This window comes from Gracilinanus agilis, chromosome 1, assembly GCF_016433145.1.
Source record: "Gracilinanus agilis isolate LMUSP501 chromosome 1, AgileGrace, whole genome shotgun sequence".
Lineage (NCBI taxonomy): Eukaryota > Metazoa > Chordata > Mammalia > Didelphimorphia > Didelphidae > Gracilinanus > Gracilinanus agilis.
Window position 1 is genome coordinate 348,873,721 of NC_058130.1, and position 22,888 is coordinate 348,896,608.

Below are 22,888 nucleotides of genomic sequence, written 5' to 3' on the forward strand. Positions count from 1 at the left end.
TCTCTCTCTCTCTCTCTCTCTCTCTCTCTCTCTCTATATATATATATATATATATATATATATATATATACACACATGCAAGATATCATGTGTATTTCTTACTACATCACTCACTGTCTTACAAAGATCATGGATAAGATTTAAAGAGGATGAAGGGCATGAATAGGGGACTATTTACACCAATGGATGGGATACTCACACTTAGGAAAGTATAGAGCTAATGGAGCATAGCCAAGTACACTCTGCATATTTGCTCATTTTGCAAGAGGCAGAAAAAACCTGAAGCTACTAAATGCTACACAGAAACTAAAGTACTTGCAACTGGATTCTGACTTCAGGCCCAATCACTAGACCTCTAGATAAAAGGTAAATATGCAATAACTCCAGCTTCTCTTCTTCCCACTAGCGGTTGATAAATGGCTGCAATGTTTTTTTTTTCCTCAGGCATCCTCAGCTTGATTGCCTCCAAAGAATTCAAAAACAGAGCCCAATTGCCCCTTGAATCAAATGACAGTTCTACTGTTGGCCTCTGGACTCTACTAGAATGGCCACGTCCCCTCTCATTTGATATACTTGACTGTTCTCAGGTCCCATTAAACTTCAGCTCATCCTTCTCCATACCTATTGATCTCACTCACTTACAAACTATCACTACTCTCCTGGAATACCTCTTAACTACATAAGACTCTCCTCCTTCATGAAACAACTCCGTCCCAGGCACCCCTCATTTACTGTGGTAAAAAAGGACTTTTTCAGATGAGAATCACAGGATCATAGATTCAGAGTGGAAAGACGCTTCAGAGGCCTTATATTACAGATGAGGATTTAGAGGCCTAGAGAAGTTAAATCGAATAAATAAACATTTTTAAAAGCTCTGATTATGTGCCAGGAAATATGCTAAGTGCTAGGGATACAAAGAAAGATAACCACCCCCAAACAAACAAACAAACAAACAAAAATACCTACTCCCTGCTCAAGGAACTCACATTTTAATGTATTTGTTTAGGGAGTAGAACTCACGTCCTTTACCTACAAATTCAGAACTCTATCGACTGTGTTACAGTTCTTGAAAAGACATGGAGATTATATAGTCCATTCCTTTCTTTCATTTTATAGATGAGAAAACTGAAGCCCAGACAGTTGAGTAAGATATACACAGTCAGAGTGCCAAGAAAACCCTAAATGTGGTCACAAAGAATTGGACACAACTGAAAAATGACTGAATACCACCAACAACATACTGTAAGAGATTTAAATGACCTCCTTGCAAATGAAGAGGGTTGATTAAATGATTTCTAGGCACATGATTTTCAAACCTAGGTCCTCTGGCTATAGATTCAAAATGCTCTTCCCAAAGGACTATGAATTAATGGTTACATTAGTATGTTTCTATTACTTGTGTTTACACTCTTCATAACTGCTAATTTTTCGAAAATGAGACTGCAAGCTCAAGGCCTCCCCTTCTGATAAGAGACCAAAGTACCTAGTATTCTGCTATGGATGCTCTTTGGACTGGCAAACTGAAGGGTTTCAAGGCTGGAGCTAAAGCAAAAAGAAGCATGCCAGGTCATTTTCTCAGTGTCACCAGTCTATCTTTATAGATTGTGAAAAGCCCATAATTATACATGGTCACTCACTGGGATACCTTTATCTTTAGAAATGCAAGGCTCCATCTAGAACAAGTCTTAAATTACAGAAGTAAAGACAAAAATGGGCACATGGAAGATTTTTCTCTCTGTGTTGTGAGACTTTGGTCAGGTTATGAAGAAATCTACTTTTCCTGCAATATCTGTATCTATATTCATATACATATATGTACGTGTATGTATATACGTATGAATATGTGACTACAGACATACACATTCATATGTATTTTCCTGACAAGACAGGTCCTCCCTCAATTCAGGTACTTTAGACACCACTGTTCCTGGAGGCAAGCAGGTAGGATAGAGTCTTTGCAAAATTTTCCCAAGTGTATGCTTCTAGGAATCTTAGGCCAGTTTTGACTTACTTTTGAAAACCTATGGGAGCATGAAGAAAACTGCCGTATTTCCAAATTAAAATCTTCATCATTGGTGTCATCTTCTTCTTCTGTTTCCATATGGTGATACTTCTCAGAACGAGCTGTGGAAAAATGGTGAAGAACAGTTACGTTTGCTTAGAACCCCATTTTATGCAAGATAGTTACCATAATTCATTAGAGACTTTATCCAATTGAGAAGTGGGAGGAGCCTTGGAGACCACCCTGACCAAACACCTTATTTCATAGTATGGAAATGGAGATCCAAAGAGATTTACCAAAGGTTTACACATATAGAAAATAGAAGAAATGGGTTTTGAACCAACGTTCTCTGGCTCCAATTCTAGAGTTCTTCTCATTAGAATATACTGCTTCTCCATTCTCTTGTGTTTTGAGATAATACATACTATCAAAATAGCTTGTATCATCTTCTGATTCCAGCTGTGGGATGAATTCTGCCTTCTGTCTCAGCAAACTATTCCAGTCCAGGGAACGAAAAAATTGGTGTTGCTTTACTTCATAGGCACCACCTGGGGGAGCACAAGAGAAAATGAGGAGACTCAAATGCTAGAGGCAGATAAGAGGCTAAATTCATAAGGAGAGCGGGAGAGAGCAGAAGGAAAGGGAGGAAAAGGACGGAAAAGAGACAGAGCCAGAGAGAGGCAGAGACATCTTGTATTTCCAGTCTATCACCAGGACCAAAGGAAATAATTCTCCCAAACAACTGTCAGGAAGACATTTGATTATTACTTCAAGAGGAGGGTTATATACAGTAATAGTACCATTTTTCTTTTGTTATTTTTTTTCCATTATTTCCCCCATTTTTCAGGGATTAATGATATAGCTTCTGAAAACTACATTATGGTGAACCTGAGGAAGTAGGCATGTTGTCTCCACAAAGACATTATCATTATATATACAAAGAAAAAAAATTCCAAAGAGGAGGAATTTGCTGTGCCAGTGATATTTCTTACATTGATGAGGATAACAATAATGAGTTCTTTTTGAATGACAACAAATGGGTAATGCAATTTTCACTGGATTACATATGTAATTAGAAAGGAATTAGTGTTTGTGTAGTATGAATTTTTAAGTCAGAAATAGCTGAATTTGTTGAATGGACTCATACAGCAGGAGACTAAATTCCATCAAATTTGTGAAGTTGTAGACTTCTTCATGCCAACAGAGCATAACGGCACAATTTGGGAAAACAATGTTCTGTATATTTAGTTCATGATTCAAAAAGAGTACTTGCCATTTTAAAGGGTACATTTGGCCTGAAACATTTAAAATATGTACATAGTATATAAAAAGAAGCTCTTGAATTTGTAATGGAATCACAGAGCTCAGCTAGTCTATCTCTCTGCCTCCAGCAAATTGTACAGATGAATGTAACTTATGATTTCTCTAAATGGTCACCTAGGAAGACCAAAACAATGATCTCATTGCCCATGCCACTGAGAGGGCATTCTTTATGTTTAATAATAATGTTTCCGTAATAATGTTTCCTTATTATAATATGAACCCAGAGTTTCTCATCCTTATTTGCCAACCAAAGTCCTTCTTGGAATCTATCTAAGACCTTCCCAAAAACAAGTTAAACCTTATTTCTCTTACAGATACAGTTTTAAGCTTCTGGAGAAGATATTTGCATTTTCTGCCTTTCTAGGATAACTGTGAAAAAAGTCATATTAATTTTTTTTCCTAAAACCCTTATCTTCTGTCTTAGAATCAATATAGTATATTGGTGCCAAGGCAAAAGAGTAGTAAGGATTAGGTAATGGGGGTTAAGTGACTTTTTAGCTAGGAAGCATCTAAGGCCAGGGGAGAGAGACACCTGTCTGTGCCTTCACTAAGTAGGATACTATATGGAAAAAAAAGGATAGTAGTTTAGATATCCAGAAGTTCATGGGAGACATAACACAAGAAAGGAGTAAGTTGCAAAATCCGTGGCTGCAAAAGGCTATAAACAAATGGACAAAGAAAAGACAAAAAGCAAGAACTAGAAATCCTAATGCAAATTTGACAGACTTGGCAGGATGAAATTTTGGATTAGAATATTGCTCTGGTTATATGAATAGATTAGAAGGGAGAGGGCATAGCATTGCATAGTTAAGAAGAGATAGTCATGGGAAGAAATATACACACTGTAAAAAGGAAGCAAAATGAAGAACATTTAGTTTAAGATTAAAGGCAAGAAAAGCAGAAGCAATTTTATCATTGGAGTATTTTACACACCACTTGAACTGAAGAAGGAAATAGATGCAGAGCTGTGAAACAGTTCAGCAAAGAAGCATTATAATATAGCCCATTCACTCAGCAATGTGTTGAACAAATTTTCTCTCTCTCTCTTTTCCTCCCTCCCTCTCAAAAGGACAGTATCTAATAACTTCCTGATTTGCCTAGATGGCAAGTTCATTCTTCAAAAGATGTAGGAACCATCAAACAGGAATTCTATCCTGCTATGTGATTCTCACTGATAAAGAGGAAGTCATTTTTGGGGTGGAAAGGACTATTATCCTAGAGTTTATGACAACTAGGAAAACTAGTGACAGTGTAAATTGCAACTAAGGTTTGGAAAGAACAGACTTCTAAGGGTTTGTAAGAAAGACAGGTAGGATCTCATTGACTAAAATCTTACACAGGAAGTTAGACAAGTATAGATGGGAAATTCTCAAGAATTTGTGAAATTATAAGAGAAAACAATTACATCAAGGAGGAGTAATGGGAGTTGTTTGAAGACACTGATATAGAGGTGCACATAATTCAACAATCAACTTAGATTTTTAAAAGATAGGTACAGAAGATGAATACAAAAGTGAGACACAATCCTATAATAGCATTAGGTATGCTAAAATATCAGAATGAGGCAAAGACAGTGAAGAATGAGACAAACAAGACAAAAAAGGTAATTTGGTTGTTTTCATTTTTTGTTTTAAAAAAGGAAGACTAAGGAAGGCATAGGACCATTTGTTGTAGGATAATGAAAATATTCTACCAGAAAAAAGAGTAGATAATTTTATTTTTTTTCTTATGTCTTATCTGCCAAAGAGATGTCCTTAGGACTAGAAAGAGAAAACAAGAACAGCGAATATAGATTTGATATCCAATATAGGATAGTGTAGTGGTTAGAGTGCTGGGTCAGGTATCAGGAAAATCTTAGGTTAAATAAAGGCTCAGATACTTACTAGTAGGATGATCCTGGATAAGCCACTTGACACCTTTTTGCCTTGGTTTCCTCATCAATAAAATGGGTTTAATTATAATAGCATCTATGCTCTAGGGTTTTAAGTATTAAATGAGATATTTGTTAAGTACTAGGCACAGTGCCTGGCAGATAGTAGGTTCTACATTGCTCATTATTATTATTATTGTAATACCTTACATCCCTTAATTAATTTGATTCACTTAACCCAAATCTTTCTGTACTAAAATAATTGGAAGATGTGATGTTCAAAACCACTGTTACAAAGATCATGGAAAATGAGACAGGTACTACAAGACCAGGGGAGGACAAATATCCTGGTTTTCAAAGGACAACCACTATCATATTACCTGCCATCTTGTAGTGGAATGAGGGTTGGGAGGGGGAGAGCATGGATCAAAAAAGTGTTAGAAAATGATTATTAAAAATTATATTTGATCTGGAAAAAATTTTAAAAACAAAAAACAAATGATAGAGTTGTACATCATTGGGTCAATAAGTTTAACTTTGATTCCTGGGAAAACTCTCAGAAGTATTATTAAAGAAATGGTTTGTGAACATGTAGCAAAGGGAAAAAAGTGAACACAAAGGGCCTATGTGACCTTAACAAGAATGAGGATATGCTGCACCAATCTTATTTCCCTTTCAGACAAAGTTACTAAATAGGTAGATTAGAGAATACTATATAGTTTACCCACATTTTAGCAAAGTGGTTTTTTTTTTAATCGTGGAAAGGATGGAGAGATATGGAATAGATGATAATACAATTAGTTGTATTCATAACTGTTTGGATGGCTGGATCCAAAAAGTAATCAATAATGGGATATTGTCAATTTGGAAGTCAATGTCCAGTCATGTGCCTCAGAGATCCATGCTTATCAATTTTGCAAATCATAGTTAAAAGACTGGATGACAGAAGGAAGATCCAAAAATATCTTGACAGTCTAGAATAATTGGGCTGAACTGAATATAATGACATTTAATTAGGATTAAAGACAGGGCAGCTAGGTAGCACAGTGGATATAGAGCACCAGGCTTGGAGTTGGGAAAACTTGGTTCAAATGTGGCTTTAGACACTTCCTTGCCATGTGACCATGGTCACTTAACCCTGATTGCCTAACCCTTGCCACTCGTCTGTCTTAGAACTGATACTAAGACAGAAGGTAAGGGTATTTGTTAAAAAAAATTAAGGATAAAGTCTTAGACTTGGGTTAAAAATAACCAATTTCACAAGTTCAAGATGGGAAGGCATAGTATATTGCAGTTAAACTGGTATTTTAGTGGACTGACAGCTCAGAGGCAGTCAACTATGTGAAATAGCACCCCCAAAGAGGGGATGCAAACTCAGGCTGCACTGAGAGGCACAGCTTTGGATAATAGGAGAAAGTCTTTCTGTCTGATGCCCTGATCAGACCACATCAAAAATAACAAATTCATTTCTGGACACCACATATCAAGAAGGGAATTTATTGACGAGTTAGAGTCTGTCTGGAGGATGGCAACCAGAATGATAAAGGATGACAGGATAGCATCCTGGGAAACTAAAGATCTTTAGCCTAGAAAAGAGAAGATTCAGGAGGGACAGGCTAACTGCCTTAAGAATTTGAAGGGTTGTCACTTAGACCGGAGATTAGATTTGTACTGTTGTGACACAGAAAAAGAGAACTAAGATCAATGGATAGAAGTTGCAAATAGATGAATTTATGTTTAATGCCAGGGCTAAGAGTTAGGGAATCTAGCTGTCATAGTTTAAAAGGGGTAAGACCAATACATTGTCTAATCCTAGGCTTGTATCTTCAGACTAGAAAGGACCTGAGAGGTGCTGAGTCCAACTTCTCATCTTAGACATGGAGAAACTAAGGTATATAGAGAGGTCAAGTGACAACCACAGTGAAGCAAGTAAGTAAAGGTCACAGCTGGGATTTGAAATTAGGTCGACTCCAAATCCGGGGCCTTTCCATCATGCTACACTGCCTACCACCTCTAGTATGTGTCATAAAATATTTGTTACATCTCAAAATCATAGCTAAGATTAAATTTCTGAAAATGCAGTAATTTTCAGAAAAGGAAGAGGAAAAGTATGTGCACACATAGAAACAATTTAGTTTAAGAAACTTTATCCCTAGAATTCTCATCTAGGTTTCCATGAAATGAGTGGACATCACAATATTGAGAATTAATCAAACATTATCACATGGAGTTCACATTAAATAGGAAATTCTTGAGACAATCCTAAATTCACATTGATTTACTGGTTTTACTCATTGATTATCTTAGCTTTCAGTCGTGTCTAACTTTTTATGACCCCATTTAGGATTTTCTTGGCAGAGATACTGGTGTGGTTTGCTATTTCCTTCTCCAGTTCATTTTACTGATGAGGAAACTGAGGCCAAAAGGGCAACATGACTTGCGTATGATAGGCTAGATTTGAATTCAGGCCTGGTGTTCTAACCATTGACCCTTCTATCTACCTTCTGCTCCTTAGCAAACTTGTTTTTGCTCAGAGAGGGTCAGACACCAAAGGACATACTGTGGGACAACAGCAACTCAGGAAGACCATCTACTAGTGTGTGTGTGTGTGTGTGTGTGTGTGTGTGTGTGTGTGTGTGTGTGTGTGTGTTACAATCTGTACGAGTGGGAGTAGGGACACTGATGAAATAAATCACAGATCTCTTGAAGTACTTAAGCATTTCCAATGTAACTGTGTGCTAATTACCTTGATGTGAATTGGCAAAATGGGCTTTCTTTCAATCAATAAACATTTATTAAATGCTTACTGTATGCCAGGCACCATGCTAAGGCCAGGAATACAAAAAGGCAAGAAGACAGTACCTGCCTTCAAGGAGCTACAATCTAATGAACCTCTCGTTTACTAAACCTATTATGGCACTATAAAAAGTAGCAACTAACTCATGGCTCTCTTCCTATATCTGTTACCTAGTTTGGATCTTTATCACTTTATGCATGAATGACTGCTACAGTCTCTTCACCTAGACTCCTAAATCCATTCTCTTCCCCTTCAAATACATCCTCCACATTGCTGCCAGATTAACCTTTACACAAAGTGCTTTGCACCATGTCAATTAACTACTCAAAACCTGAAATCATTCTCAATGCCTGACTCTTATTCCCTCCCCACCTCAAACCAGACCTGTACTACAGGCAACCTTCCCTTGAGCAATGTCCTTTGCCAGCATGGATCCCTGAGATTTAAAGTTTTAGGGAAAGGCTTAAACAAACTGTAGCACGTCAATGCATTGGAATAATGCCATACTGTGGAAAATGAGGAAAAATTCAGAGAAACATGGGAAGATTTACAGGGACTAATATAAAACAAAGTAAGCAGAACCAAGCAAGATATAAGACTATAACAATGTACATGTAAAGAACAACAGTTAAGCCAAAGTGAATGATGATGATAAAAAACTGTCCCAAAAGAAGAGATGAGAAGATGTACTTTCTTTTCTTTTCTGCAGATATGGGCAAGGAACATCACATATACTATCAGACTGGGTTTAAGAGTTGGTTAATTTTGCTGAAACACTTCTGCCACCACCACCATTGGTCAGACAATAAGTGTTTATTGTATGAAAGTAATTCTCTTACTGTATGCCAGGCACTTTGCTAACACTGGGGATACAAAAAGAGGCAAGAATAAGGGAGAAAGGGAAGGTAGACAACAAGAAAGCATGAGGATATACAAGAAACAAGCAAAGTAAATGGGAGGTATCTCAGAAGGAAGGCACCAGAGGTGGCGTATGGGGGTTGGTGGTGGAAAGACCTCTTATAGAAGATAGCATTTAAGCTGGGACTTGGAGGAAGCCAGGAGGCAGAGGTACACAACATGTTTCAACAGTGATAGCTTCAGGGGCTGAGGTGGGTAGAGGAATATATTTGGAGGTAAAGATGACATAAAACCAAAAGACATTTAAAAAATACTAAGATATACTGAACGGCAAAGCTCTGGCAAATAATCAAGGGGCTTCGTGTGGGCCAAGGACAGCCAGCTTCCCCATGATCCAGAGCCCCTGTATTATCCCTAGATGATAAGGTGAGAGGGTTTTTTTTTTTTTTTTTTTGTTATTTTCAGTTGACCTGGTCTCTTAGGACTCTCCCACTGAGATATTCCTTTGACTTAGGGGCATGTGTATGGATCAATGGGAGGTCAGGCAATTATCTTTGTCCTTGGCTCTTTCCATCACTGAGAAGAACAAAATGAAAGGAAAGGACAAATTAGGAGGAAAATTAAAGTTATAAAACACTACCACATAATATTAAGTGCCATGTAAAAATAACCATATTAAAGACCATGACGAAACAGCAAACTTCACTGCAAAAATCTCACATTCACTGCTCAAAGAAGAGACTGTGTTCATAGCACATTAGAAGTTCAAAAGCGGAGTTGAAGTAGGTCAATCTGCAACTTGCAACTTCCTAATTACACTGAAATCTTATGGTGCTGTGACATTAAATTTCTCCCTTGCCCCTGGCTTTTCTCTCTTCTTGTGGAAGTTTCTAAAACATCCATTATATTCTTCACACCCCTTTTCTCAGCTACTCCAGTCTCTCAGGCAAATGCACATTTACACATTTTCATGGTGCATTATTTTGCCGGCTAAATATGCATTAAATACAAGATGCTGCCCTCTGAAGCAGGACGGCAAGCCTTCGGGACTAGCAGCAGGTTGCGCTAAGCAGCACCCTACAGGGCCCCATCACACACAGGGGATGCCAGTTTTGCAGGCTTTTCTTGACAACACTAAAAGCTGGAGCTGGGTACTGTGAATGTCTCTTTTGGGCTTCTGTTAAGGGATTAGCAGGATCCTCAAACTGTCACGCCCCCAAAAGACCCCAAGTATCAGTGAAGGAGATAAAGAAGAGAAAATGTGTGCTATGGTGACCAGGGCAATCATACTATCTGATGAAGCCAAACCAATCAGCCGGCTGAAGTGTGGGAAAAGGACTTGGAAAGTCCATATTTCTGCGAGTGTTTGGATTTGAGGGGTGCTTAGCTTTTTAGGTCTGTTTTTGGAAGTATATTTGTGCCTAAATATTTCTTCTTTTAAAAAATGAAAGAGAAAGGGAATATAGACTGATATTTGTATCTGATGTAGAATAATCTTCAACTGCCAATATTTGTATATCTCTCAAAATCAATTTCTTGATATTTAATTCAGCTGTTTAATTAGGGTGGGAAAGTTACTTTGGGTTTTGAAACTTTTGTTTTTTGTTTTTTTATATAACACCACCATTTCTGGACAGGCTATCCCCATTGTGGACTCCCCATTGCAACAAAGAAAAAGTTAAGAAAAATTGACTAAAGAATGGTGTGTTGTTATTATACTCAGTTCTCCAGATAAGGATCACACAGTTAAACAAATGACTCAAATAGGATTTGAACCTAGGATTTCCTGACCCCACAATTCAACAATTTACCCACTATGCCAAATAGTTGCAGCTGAAAAAAATTGTTTTCAGGCTCTTACCCTTATTTGCAATCAAGTTCTTAGACATGATTGTGTGATATTAACACTTATTTTTCAGACTCTTGTTATAATCAAAATTATCTTGAAAGACCGATTTTGGGTAAGAAATATCAGTTTATTGATTACATTAGTTTTGGTTAGGCCAACATCATAACAAATAAAGTGACATAGGTCATGGACTTCTCTCAATAACCAGAGACCTGGAGCTTGACCAGGCAGATTAAAAAATAGACTTTTAGGAGCTCATTATTCAGCACCTCCCTTGAACATCCCAAGACTTTTCTAATTGGTAAACAACTAATTAAGAGGTGGTCCCATCAAACTCTCCACTCCTTTCCATCCCCATATCTCCCAGAACATGCACACAGGAAAAGAACACTTGTTCTTTTATTTCATTTATTAATCAAATTCTGTTAGAAAGGACACATTCCTGGGGATTCCTAAGAACAAAGAAAATGCAAAAAACAGTAAACTGGATGGAATCTCTGTCCTAGATTCTAGACACAGTAATACACATTAATTCTCCATAACATACAGGAACTGTGGCCCTTCTACTCCAGGGCCTTAATACAACGTAAATTCTCACAACTCCTAAATGAAATCTTGCTGCAGGCCATTTCAGAAAAGGAAATTAATAACTGCATAAGGCAGTAAAGGGGGAAAAGGATTCAGAGCCTTGAATTTAGAGGGAAGAAAATCAGAATTCAAATCTTACTTTAGATATTGATTAGTGGTGCTTGGGTGAGATCCTTAATCTCTCTGAGACTCACTTTCCTCATCTGTAAAACTGAGCTAATGACAGCACCTCCCTGCCAGGGTCATTATGTGAAATCAAATGAAAGAACACATGTAAAGTGCTTTGTAAACCTGGAAGCACCATATAAATAAATGCTTTTTTTGGGCAGTCATTCAGTTGTGTTTGACTCTTTGTGACCCCAGGAACCATAGCTATCTATGCGGTTTTCTTGGCTGAGACACTGCAGTAGTTTGCTATTTCCTTTTCCAGGGGATCCATATAAGTGCTACCAAGTATTATTACCATGGGGAAATTGAAAAACAATAATAAAAACAACTCTGAGTAAGAAGAAATGGAAGTAGACAATTGCTAAAACAAGGAATTCATTCTCTGGCATCTAATCTAAACACTGCTCTACCATCACAGGCAGATTTTAGAAGGTAGGGTGGCATCTGGCACTCAGGCACACACACAGGTACAAAACACATATATATGGCAAAAACATCTTTATTCTATGTGATCAGGACATAGTTGTCTATGTCCCAGAAACAGGGCTGTGGATCTCCTACAAGATGAAATATTAGGTCTTTTTTTTTTAAAACCCTTACCTTCAGTCTTAGAATCAATGCTATGTATTGGCTCCAAGACAGAAGAACAGCAAGGACTAGGCAATGGGGTTAAGTGGTTTGCCGAGGGTCATACAACTAAGAAGTGTGTGAGGCCAGATTTGAACCCAGGCTCTCAATCCATTGAGCAACCTAGCTAGCTCCTGTTTCTATGTTATCTTAATGGCCAGCTCAGAGTGAGCTTCAGGCCCCTGAACCCTAAGATGCAGCATCACAAAGGTTGATGCAAGGGAAATACCTTCCAAAGGTAGTAGTTTAAGGAGTGAATGCTGCCCATAAGACAAATTTGGTGTGGCTACTATGTGGTGCCTTTTTCTGCAATATTTTTTTAATTATTTAAGAGGAGAATGACAGGGGCAGGAAAAAGAAAAGAGACACGAGGAGATAGGGAAGGATGAGGTATAAGAATGGAAGGGGGGAGGAGAGAGAGAGATCAATGACACCTTGCGTCGGCCATGGTAAAGAAGAAAAGGCTGCTGGAAATTTTGGCCATCAATCAGCTTATCTGAAGTTATTTCTGAGCTTGTTTCTGGGTTTGGTAGAACATAAGTAACACATGGCAGCTCAAAACAATGATATCTGTGGGCTGTACAGGCTAATGTTATTGGCCAATATCTCCTCAGAGTAGAGATGCAAAAGAGGAGGAGAAAGAGTTGGAATTAAAAAAAAAATTGGCAACATAACAGTCAGCTGGCTTTCTTCTCACTAATTTCTTTTTATCTCCTTAACCTCAAAAGCCTGTGCTTTTAATCCTCTTCCTCCAACCACAGTGCTGAATGCCAATGATAAGATAGCATAGTCCTTCCCCGGGCATTCATTTTCTAGTAATTAGTTCAAGTACCAACCACCTAACCCAAAGTCTGTGTGAAGTAATTTGCTGGGTCAGATTACTTGTGAGCTTGGGAAAAGGGTGCCATGCCTTGAACTGGACCAGTTAGTTCTACTCCCCTGTTGAAGTGACTACCAATGCTTATGTTTTTCAGGAGGGGGAGAGCTCTGTGTGGTATCTAGGTTTATCTTGTTTATAGCAAGAGTAGCTTCTGTTTCATAGGAAAAATGCTCTCTTGTCTCAGCAAAAAGAAAAAAAAAGTCCCATAACCTAACATAATATCCCTAAACATCATTGCTATAATGAGTTGTCGTCATGTTCTACATCGACTAACAGATGTTTCTCATGCAAAACAAAACACAAACAAAAGCCTCACCATGTTTCCCATAGATGTTATATCTTGCATATTAGCAAAAATTAAAACAAGTTGTACCCTAACCTGTTCCCAGTCTCTCCAGAGGATTCTGCCGGAGAAGCAGCGTAATCAGATCCTGGGCATCGGGAGGGGGTGCTTCATCTTTTTCAGGCCAATTGATTTCATCTGCAAGAAAGCTGAGCATTAATAATAATAAAAAAAAAACACAACATGGATGACACAGTGGCAGCAGTGACCATCACTGACAGGCTCAGGGCAGGGAGTAAATGTCTGGGGAAGCCCTTTCAGGATTTCATTCAGTTTCTACTGTGCATTTGTCTCTGAGTACCCATCTTTTCTACAAACCTGCTGATAACCTTCACCATGATAATAAAACAATATATGCTTTGATTATATCCAGCTTAATTTTTTCCTTTTCTTTTCTTTTCCTCTCAGAAACCTTTCGAGCCCTCAGGGACCCAGATTTTACTGTGTTGGAAAAAATAAAGGCTCAATACAAACAGGCTGTCCCTGTCCCGGAATCCTGATGGGATGTGTACTCTACTGGAGATTTCAGTATTTAAGGGAGCAAGGGTGGTCAGCTCTCTGGGGAAAAAAAAAATCTAAGAGCAAAAGATATCCAATTTCTGGGCTTACTCTAACAAAAAACTCTGCCCCAAAGGCATGTTTTATGTTCTTCTCATAACAACAAAAGAATTTAGTAAAAACTACATAAGAAGCATAGGAGTTTAAAAGGAGGAGGGGGCAGATTCCCAGGACTGAGGAGTGAGATTCAAAATAATCATAATTAGAGTATTTAAAATTTTGTCATGAATATTGTAATATTTTCTACATCTTAAAAGGCACTTGCCTGAAGATATGTGTGCGTGCCCGTGTGTAAGGAAATGCAATAAAAAACATGAGTTATTTCTGTGTGTGTCTGCCTCTAGCTTCCACAGCCTGCAGTTTAAATCTGATTTAGAAAATAAAACATGAATATGCATCTCAGCCGTAAGGCATCAAGAACAAAGCCAGCATTTGCCGCTTGTGTTAATTAAACAGTTGATTCCCCTTGCCACTCAGGCCTTGGTATATCACATCAGAAAAACAGCACTGTTATAAATCCATAAACAGCTAGGATATTGTATAAAAGGGTCATACACTGCAGGCAACCCACAAATCCACTTCATTAAAGTTTACAAACATGCTTGGCTTGCAAAGTCAGAGACAGAGGGACTAGTGTAGGGATCACTCTTCTCCTCACATACAGAAGAGCAGGGTTTATTTTCCTCCTCCTTCTTCCTATTGCTAGAACAGAACCTAGGAAGCACACTCCAGAATACGGTCTGGGAGAAAATGATAACTGAGATGTCAGATAAACTTTTGGCATAGATAGAAGGCCATCTATATCTATGCATCTGGGAAATTTATGAAAACAGCAGGTAGAGGGCTGAAAGATTCTGTTTAATTATCATTTAGTTTTGCCACAAGCTGCATGACAATAGTTAGGGTCAGCATGCAGGTTAAGATCTAAAGGTTATTGAATTTTAAATGAAAGAAGAACAGCTGTTACAGAAATAACATTACACCATAACAACCACCAATGAAATCATTAACAATCTGTGAATTAAATTTGCTCCCTTCCCTTTCCCATTATTTATTATTTGGTAGACATTTGTTTTAGGAAGATTATTACATTTTTGCTAATTTCTTTATTGCATCATTAGCCATTTTCCCTTTGATACAATAGCATCCCCATTAACCTTTTCTTTCCTGGTACAACTTTCCCATTACAGATGGAAAGACTGGCCCACAATCAATTCATTTGTAATCCCCACAATCAATTCCTTTAGTAAAAAAATGGCCTGCCATAAACGTTGGCTATATTGTTTGTGTATTTTTTCTGAATTACACATCAACAATGTTTTCCAGACTGGTTTTCAATCCAAATTTTACCCTTGATATCATGAAAGCCAGTTATGTGCTTCTAAAAGCCAGTTCTTTTAATTTGTTGGCTCAAGTTTTTGTTAAAGGTTAACACTTTAACAGTAGAGTCTCAGATACCCCTTGGATTTGCATTAAATAGCTATTTCCCAGCAGGAGCTTGAAAATGATTTCTGGTGATATTTACCACTGATGACTTGTCCAAATAGCTCTTCTGGTGTGTCCCCAAAGAATGGCACGCATCCAACCAGAAACTCATAGAGAATGATTCCCATGGCCCACCAGTCCACTGGCTTTCCATAGCCCTGCCTCAGAATCACTTCTGGTGCAATATATTCAGGTGTCCCACAGACCTAACAATCATTGGAATATCAAAAATAAGTTAGAATTAGCAAGGAGATTGAACAGTAATTATTTCAGGGAAATGCACACCTGCTCAAACCACATGGCCCTGGAAAAAAGACTTAGAATATAGATCAATAGTATCAGGAAAATCAATTACTTAGGGTCCAAAGTTGAAAAATTGTATCATAAACATTAAATTTTGTCCCATTTGAATGAAATTAAACATTTAAATAGTCTCCCAAATAAATTTAAATTTGCAAATATTAAACTAAAAAATAATGCATGCCTCAAATCTATTTGAGTATTTAAAGAACTTGAACATATCCACACCTTGCTTTCTACATGAAAGCCTGAAAGTTGAGATGGGTTTACCTTAAGTAACTTTTACAGTGAACAGATTGTGGGCAAATGGTAATGAGGCATGCTGAAAGGGAAATGGGCCATATCTAGGATTTTAGCACCCTTGATTGTACAATGCATCATGAGTTCCACAAGTACTCTGCTGAGACTCCTGAATTCCTTATAAAAACAGTTTTCCATTTGTCTCTCTCACAATCCCACTTGCGTACAATTAGGTCGTTCATCTTCCTAATAGACCATAATGTTGGGGGAGGGACATAGAGGAGGTGGGCAGTGGGAGTGGGGGAGGAAGGGGGAGAAGGGACGGAAAGGAGAAAAATGTAAGCAATTTGCAGTGTACCAAAGGTAACTTTTGAACAGACATCTAAATCACTAAACAGAGATGCAACCATGGTTTACATTATTCTGTTTTATAATTCTGCCAGTGAATGTGGGAATTCCTATACTTGGCAATCTCTTTTTAGAAGGAACAGGAACCAAGCTTACCTGCTTATCTAGGAACTCTCGAGCATCCTTCTCAATGTGACCCTCATAAAGATTAGTGGTCATGCTCATCAGTCCCACCTTGGATAAACCAAAATCAGTAAGCTTTATATGTCCCATGGATGTGACCAGCAAACTGTGAATGAAAAAGAACAGGTGAAATACCAAGATGAGTCGAGTCTCATTTTTGGGTGGTCTTGCTGACTGTCAAAACTGAAGGGCAATGATGCACCTTCTACATTAGGCAAAAGCAGCCACACTATAAAAGCCAGTGAGTGATTAAATAGGTATAATTAGGTAAGGTGAAGATGCCAAATCTTTGCCAATTGACAAATGACCCTTCTGTGCCTAAATATTTGAAAAGTATGATTCCCCTCAATAGCAGAGAAACCAAAGTTTACTTCTGATCTCCCTCATAGCTAGAGTTTAGCTTGCTACCTAATTTATGTTGTACTTACTTTACATATATTTTCCATATGCAAGTGTGTGTTGCAAGCTCCCTCAGGTCAGGGGCCCTTTTACTTTGCCTTAGCTCAGAATAAATGCCTGTTGATTGACTGGCACATTAAGGTCCAGTGTGGAGTAAGATAGCTAATACAAGGAAACACTTAAGTCATTTACAATAAAGCTTTAAAAACACAGAAGATCTCTGGACAAATAATGGCATAAACTTTGCCGCTGTAATAAAGTGTGCCATTCATTTAGGGGAGGGAGGGAAGTTGGTCACAATTCACTAGTATATTTCATGTACTAAAACAGCAAGCTCATTTGAATGAACCTTTGAAGAAAAAGGCGACTCAAGGAATTCCAGAGGAAGAATCACTATTGTTTGAGATTCCAACTTCCAGGTGTAACCACTTGTATTCCCTAGATAGAACATATTTTAGATCTTTGGCATATGTGAAGTTTCCCCATCTGGCAATGACCTGCATTTACATATTAAAAGATATTTCACATTTTAAGGTTTGCAAAAAGCTTTTACTACTGACCCTATCTTGATATTCATTTCTTCTTGAACAAATGTGTTCCCCTCGAGCTATTATTACAAGCATGGTGGCTCTTAAAGGATTATAAAAATCAACATATTCATTATAACTGTTAAAAATAACCCATTCAGGGAATAAGATGCCTATTATCTGAGAATTCATAATTGGCCAAAGTGATTGGCATCAGTGAGAAACATTTTCTTGCAAAACAATAAGTATACTTTACTATTTCTCTTCTAACCACTTTTTTTTTTAAGTAAAAACTGTTTCTGGATCCATTCAGGGCACATACTTGTCTGGTTTCAAATCCCTGTGCACAATGCCATAATTATGCAGATACTCCAAGGCTAGAACTGTCTCAGCAAAGTACATCCGAGCCATGTCTACCGGCAAAGGACCCATGTTTTTCATTAAGGTTGCACAGTCTCCGCCTGTAAAACATAAGAAATGAGATGTATCTGGTGTAGGATCAGTCAAACTAAATGGAGCCATCAATTTAGAATGCTAACTTCTAAAAACTACCTCCCCATCACCTCCTATGCCACATAGTATTTATTAAATGAACACATTTCAACTAACATTGTGTGTGGTTAAAACAGAAAATCGAAACACCAAGAAATTGTTGCAGGAGTCATCTGATAGCGTGCCAGAGGACATCATTCTACTCGAGACCTATTCACACAGTGTTGTATCTCTGAGAGGCACTCAAAAATTGTTTGTGAAAGTAGACTAAGGACAAAAGCACTACGAATCCTAGTAGAGTAGAGCAGCTTTTTCAGTCTTGTTTGACTCTTTGTGACCTCATCTGGGGTTTTCTTGGCAAAGATCCTGGAGTGATTTGCCATTTCCTTCTCCAGCTCATTCGACAGATGAGGAAACAGAGGCAAACAGGGTGGAGTGACTTGCCCAGGATCCCTCCCACTGCTAAGTGTCAGAGGTTGGATGTGAATTCAGGTGTTCCTGACTCCAGGGCTGTGTGATCTGTGTACTATGACACTACCTCACTGCTCAGGAGAGCAGCAGCATAGTATAATGGAAACATCACTGAGTAGGGAGTCAAACCCAGGCTTGTATTCTGCCTCCCATGCTGTGCCAGCATATGACTGTGCAAATTCTTTAACCTATCTGGGACTCAATTTCCAAATCTGAGAAAAGGTTGAGAATGACTCCTCCTGTGCCTATGTCATGGGGTGGTGGTGAAAATCAAACAAATGCGAGAATACATGTGATGAAGTTCTGTAAATTGTAAAGCCCTGTTCACATGAGAGATTCAATTACGACTCTCATAAACCTTTAATTAGATTCTCATGAGGCTAATTATTTTAAAGCATACAATAAGTATTCTTTTGTCAAACTCAAAGCATCAATAGATCGTAGAATTATTAAGAATGTTCTACTAATTTGGGGAGTAAATGCTTATTCTCATGCTTGTCAGAAGGTATCAGATGGTAAAATGGGGGAAGAGGTGGGACTAAAAGAAGAAACTGAAAATGTTGTTCAGTCATTTCAGTTGTATCTGAATCTTTGTGACCATTTTGGGTTTTCTTGGCAAAGATATTAGACTGGTTTGCCATTTCCTTCTCCAGCTCATCTGACAGATAAGGAAACTGAGGCAAACAGGGTGAAATACTCAACCAAGAATACATAGCTAGTAAGCATCTGGGACCAGATCTGAACTCATGAAGTTGAGTCTTCTTGATCCCAGGACCAGCCCCCTATCTGCTGCATCACCAAACTTTTCCCAAGCTTAAATTAGAGGCTAAAAAAAATTCTCCTAGATCAGGGTAAACTTCCTGATCTTTATTCACATGGAGGGTGCACAGGAACCAACTAGTTCGTGATAGTAAATTGTTCAATTTTCAGAGGAAGCATTTACACCACAGCAACTGGGCAAATGTTACAAACCGGGGCTTGATATTTATTGTTTTACTAAGTAGAGACTTAAGAAAGTGATGAGCAAAAGTGTTAATAATGAAAACTAAACTTAAAATGCATCACACATAAATTTTTCCCCTCCATCATCCCCCACCTCTGCCAAGATCTGGTTTTTAAACATTTTATCAATATATTCCTGAAGTCACATTCAGTTAAATCCAAAGGAATTCTCCATTTGTATTCCTTCCACATAACACAGCTGGGAATAACTTTCTCAAGAATTCTAAAAGCTACTCTGGATTAAATCCTTCTTGTGAGACTATAGTAAGGAACACATACCCTGGATAACTTATAACACCTGAAACATTTTCCCTTCCCATCTCTACTTTTTATCCTAAGATACAACTGAATCAAAAGTTTAGTTTTATTCATTCTTTTTGATAACCAACTATAATGAATCTAGTAACATTTATTAACAACAGCTACAGTTGACATGTATATAGCATTTTCAGGGAAGCAAAGAAGCATTCCAAATATCATCTCTATGAGGCATCCTACCTCTATGTATTATCATCAGTTCCATAAGCTTAGTGCTGCAGGTATTATTATTCCCATTTTATAAATGAGGAAATTGAAGCTAAGAAGGTGATTTGCTCAGAGTCAACCATGTAATAAACGCCATATAGAGGAATCTGAACTAGATCTTTCTTTTTCTTTTTTCTTTAAAATCCATTTTTAGTTATTTTTTTATAAAGTTATTTTATTTTACCAATTATGTATAACAAATTTTCATATAAATTTTCCAAAGTTTTATGGACCAAATTGTATTCCTTCCTCCCTTCTGGAGCTAGCAAGCAATTTGATCTGAGTTATCCATGTATTGTCATGCAAAACATATTTCCATATTGTTCATTTTTGTAAAAGAATAATCATATGAAACCAAAATCCCCAAATAAAAACTAAAGTGAAAAATCATGTGCTTTGATCAGCATTCTGACTTTCTCAGGAGATAGATAGTATTCTTTGTCATAAATCTCTCAGAATTGTCCTGGATCATTATATTGCCAATAATAACTAAATCTATCACATTTGTCATTCCACAGTATTGCAGTTACTGTGTACAATGTTCACCTAGTTCTGCTTATTTCATTTTGCATCAGTTCATGTAGATCTTTCCAGCTCTTTCTGAAATCAGCCTGTTCATCATTTCTTATGGTACAATCAATTTCATCACCAACATATACCACAATTTTGAACCTGGGTCTTTCTTAACACTAATTCTCATGTTCATTCTACTGCTCATGGACTAACAGAAAAATGGGAGGGGGAACAAAAGAGAAACCCAAATCTATAACTTGAGAATTGAAGACCAACATGAGAGGAGGTAGTTATGATTACAAGCTATTAAAACTTTTCCCAAATAGCACTAATTTCCCTTCTAGACCAGACATTTTACTGGCAATTATCAGAATTTAATGACTGGGAATAAAGCCATCATTGCTGGGCATCAGCTCCCAACTGGATATGAATGATGAATGACATAAACACAGAATGCTTCCATCACATAAAAATGACAAGTGGAATTTTCTGGTCTGATTATATTTTCCTATGCAGTAACAAGGGTTACCTTCCACATATTCCATGACCATGCACAAGTGGCGTCTTGTTTCAAAGGAACAGTACATGCTGACCACAAATGGATTTTCCGCAAACGTCAGGATATCACGTTCCACAAAGGCCTGCTGAATCTGGTTCCGGAGAATGAGGTTCTGTTTATTAATCTTCTTCATGGCAAACCTCTGCCTGGATTCTTTATGCCGCACAAAATAAACAGCTCTAAAAGGAAGCATAGAAGTTGGGGTGTTTTCAGAAAAATAGGAGAAACTTAGTGAGGAGTGTGTTTCTGGTATGCATTAAATTGCAGTCACCCATTCCTTCATCCCAATTTTTGAATGCAGCTTCAAATTTCTTATTTAGGTCAAGATTCAGCACATGAGAACATAGCCAGATTAAAAAAAAACACCCCAAAGTCAGCAAAATTCTTTTAGCTAGAATTGATTTTAGGTTTTCCTTCAATAAAGTTCATAGGTCACACAGTAAGACATCAAATCCATCTTCATTGCCCTAGGTAGTGAATGGACAGTCCCCAGGTAGAGGAATTTTCCAATAACTAACAAAGCGATGTTCAGCTTTTTCACAATGAAAAAAAAATCTGATACATAATTTAGCAGAGCTAGGATGGTTAACGTTACATATCATGAGCTGGTTCTATCTAGTGCCTAACTCACTAGCTCCATGGCTCTAAGTTAGGCATTATTCCTTGATTGACTAAAGTAGTAATTTACTAAATGGTACCCTTATGATCTGAAAGAAATGCTACAGCTTCTGAAAGTGTCTGGTTTATAACTAGGGAGTCATTTCAGTCCTGGGAAACCTCGCTGAGGATATCATGCAATTTTCATCCTATGAGAGATAAATGAGAAGTATGCTGGGAGTGGGGGTAGTGGCAATATGGTCATAAGGGAGAATATCCCATAGTGAACCTTCTAATTTCCTTGTTAACACACCCATTCTTACTTCCATAAGAAATGCATTGCCCAACCTCTAGGCCTTGGGAAAGGTGATTAATCTCATATTTTTCCTCCCAATGTTGAATCTGCACTTGGGCCATGTACATTCATGAATCAGGGCACTGCTTTATTACACCCACCAAAATGTTAGCAGCACTTGTTTTCCTATGGACAAATCATTTGAGTGGAGAAGGGCTGGAGTAAATAGTAACCTCGGGACTACAACTGAGAGTAGTGAGAATTCTTTCCCAGAGGCCACCCCTAGTCTCTGATTATCAAGCTACTGAGAACAAGGGAGAATTTTAGGGATGGGAAAAGAGTACATTGGTCATCATTTAACTGGTTAACTGGGGGCAGGGATAACTAAGCATCCACTGACAGCTGAAAAAATACAATCATTTTCAATCTATACTACCTCCTCCCCCCATACACACACATGTACACTCCCCAAAAATACCATGTGAGACTGCATTCCCTAGAAATATTCCAGTGGTGTGCTTTCTTGGGAATTCTAACTATGTCCTAATCATGCTTACTGTCTAGAAAAATACAATGATGACCAAAGACGGCCTAACTTCAATATGAACATACTCTGTACACTCTAGATATAGTGTTAGGGTAAAACATTCTTAGGGTTTCCAGTAAGCCCAATCATAATTTAATCCAAAGTCTTTAATTCCCCTAACAAGCACAGATACCTTTATTTTTCATTCAAGCAAGGAGGGGGGGATTTCATTTTTTAATGCTCTCTTCTACTGAATTAGTCTTCATTTTCCCTTACACATTTAGTCATTTCCTCTCTCTATCTTCTGGATAAAGGTTTTCTTTTAGACCTTTCCAGAATTTTCCCTCCTCTTCCTTGATTTCTTTTCTTTCTACTAAAATCTCATCTATGTATATTCCATTTTCTTTTCCCCTCCTTCTACTTTCTCTCAGAGAAAGCTTTGTTCATACCTACTCAGTTGTGAGAAATAAGCACAGATGGGTGGAGAAATTAACTTGGCCTCCCCTTTCACCCTTCAAATGCATATTGTTCAAATGTCATAAAGAGGGTTGGTTTTTTAATTG

The 22,888-nt window shown here is 37.8% G+C and overlaps 1 protein-coding gene across 5 annotated transcripts in view; it reads right to left on the reverse strand.

Moving 5' to 3' along the window:
• The window catches only part of MAST4 (microtubule associated serine/threonine kinase family member 4), a 797,816-nt gene that overhangs the window by 28,739 nt on the left and 746,189 nt on the right, over positions 1-22,888 (reverse strand). For all 5 annotated transcript variants that reach the window (XM_044663432.1, XM_044663416.1, XM_044663424.1 and 2 more), the window contains 7 exons: positions 20,878-21,086; positions 17,668-17,806; positions 16,393-16,525; positions 15,389-15,554; positions 13,342-13,443; positions 2,428-2,550; positions 2,012-2,124 (listed from right to left, as the gene is read on the reverse strand). In XM_044663432.1, coding sequence (XP_044519367.1) covers positions 2,012-2,124; positions 2,428-2,550; positions 13,342-13,443; positions 15,389-15,554; positions 16,393-16,525; positions 17,668-17,806; positions 20,878-21,086 — 985 coding nt within the window. The remainder of the gene's footprint in view (positions 1-2,011; positions 2,125-2,427; positions 2,551-13,341; positions 13,444-15,388; positions 15,555-16,392; positions 16,526-17,667; positions 17,807-20,877; positions 21,087-22,888) is intronic.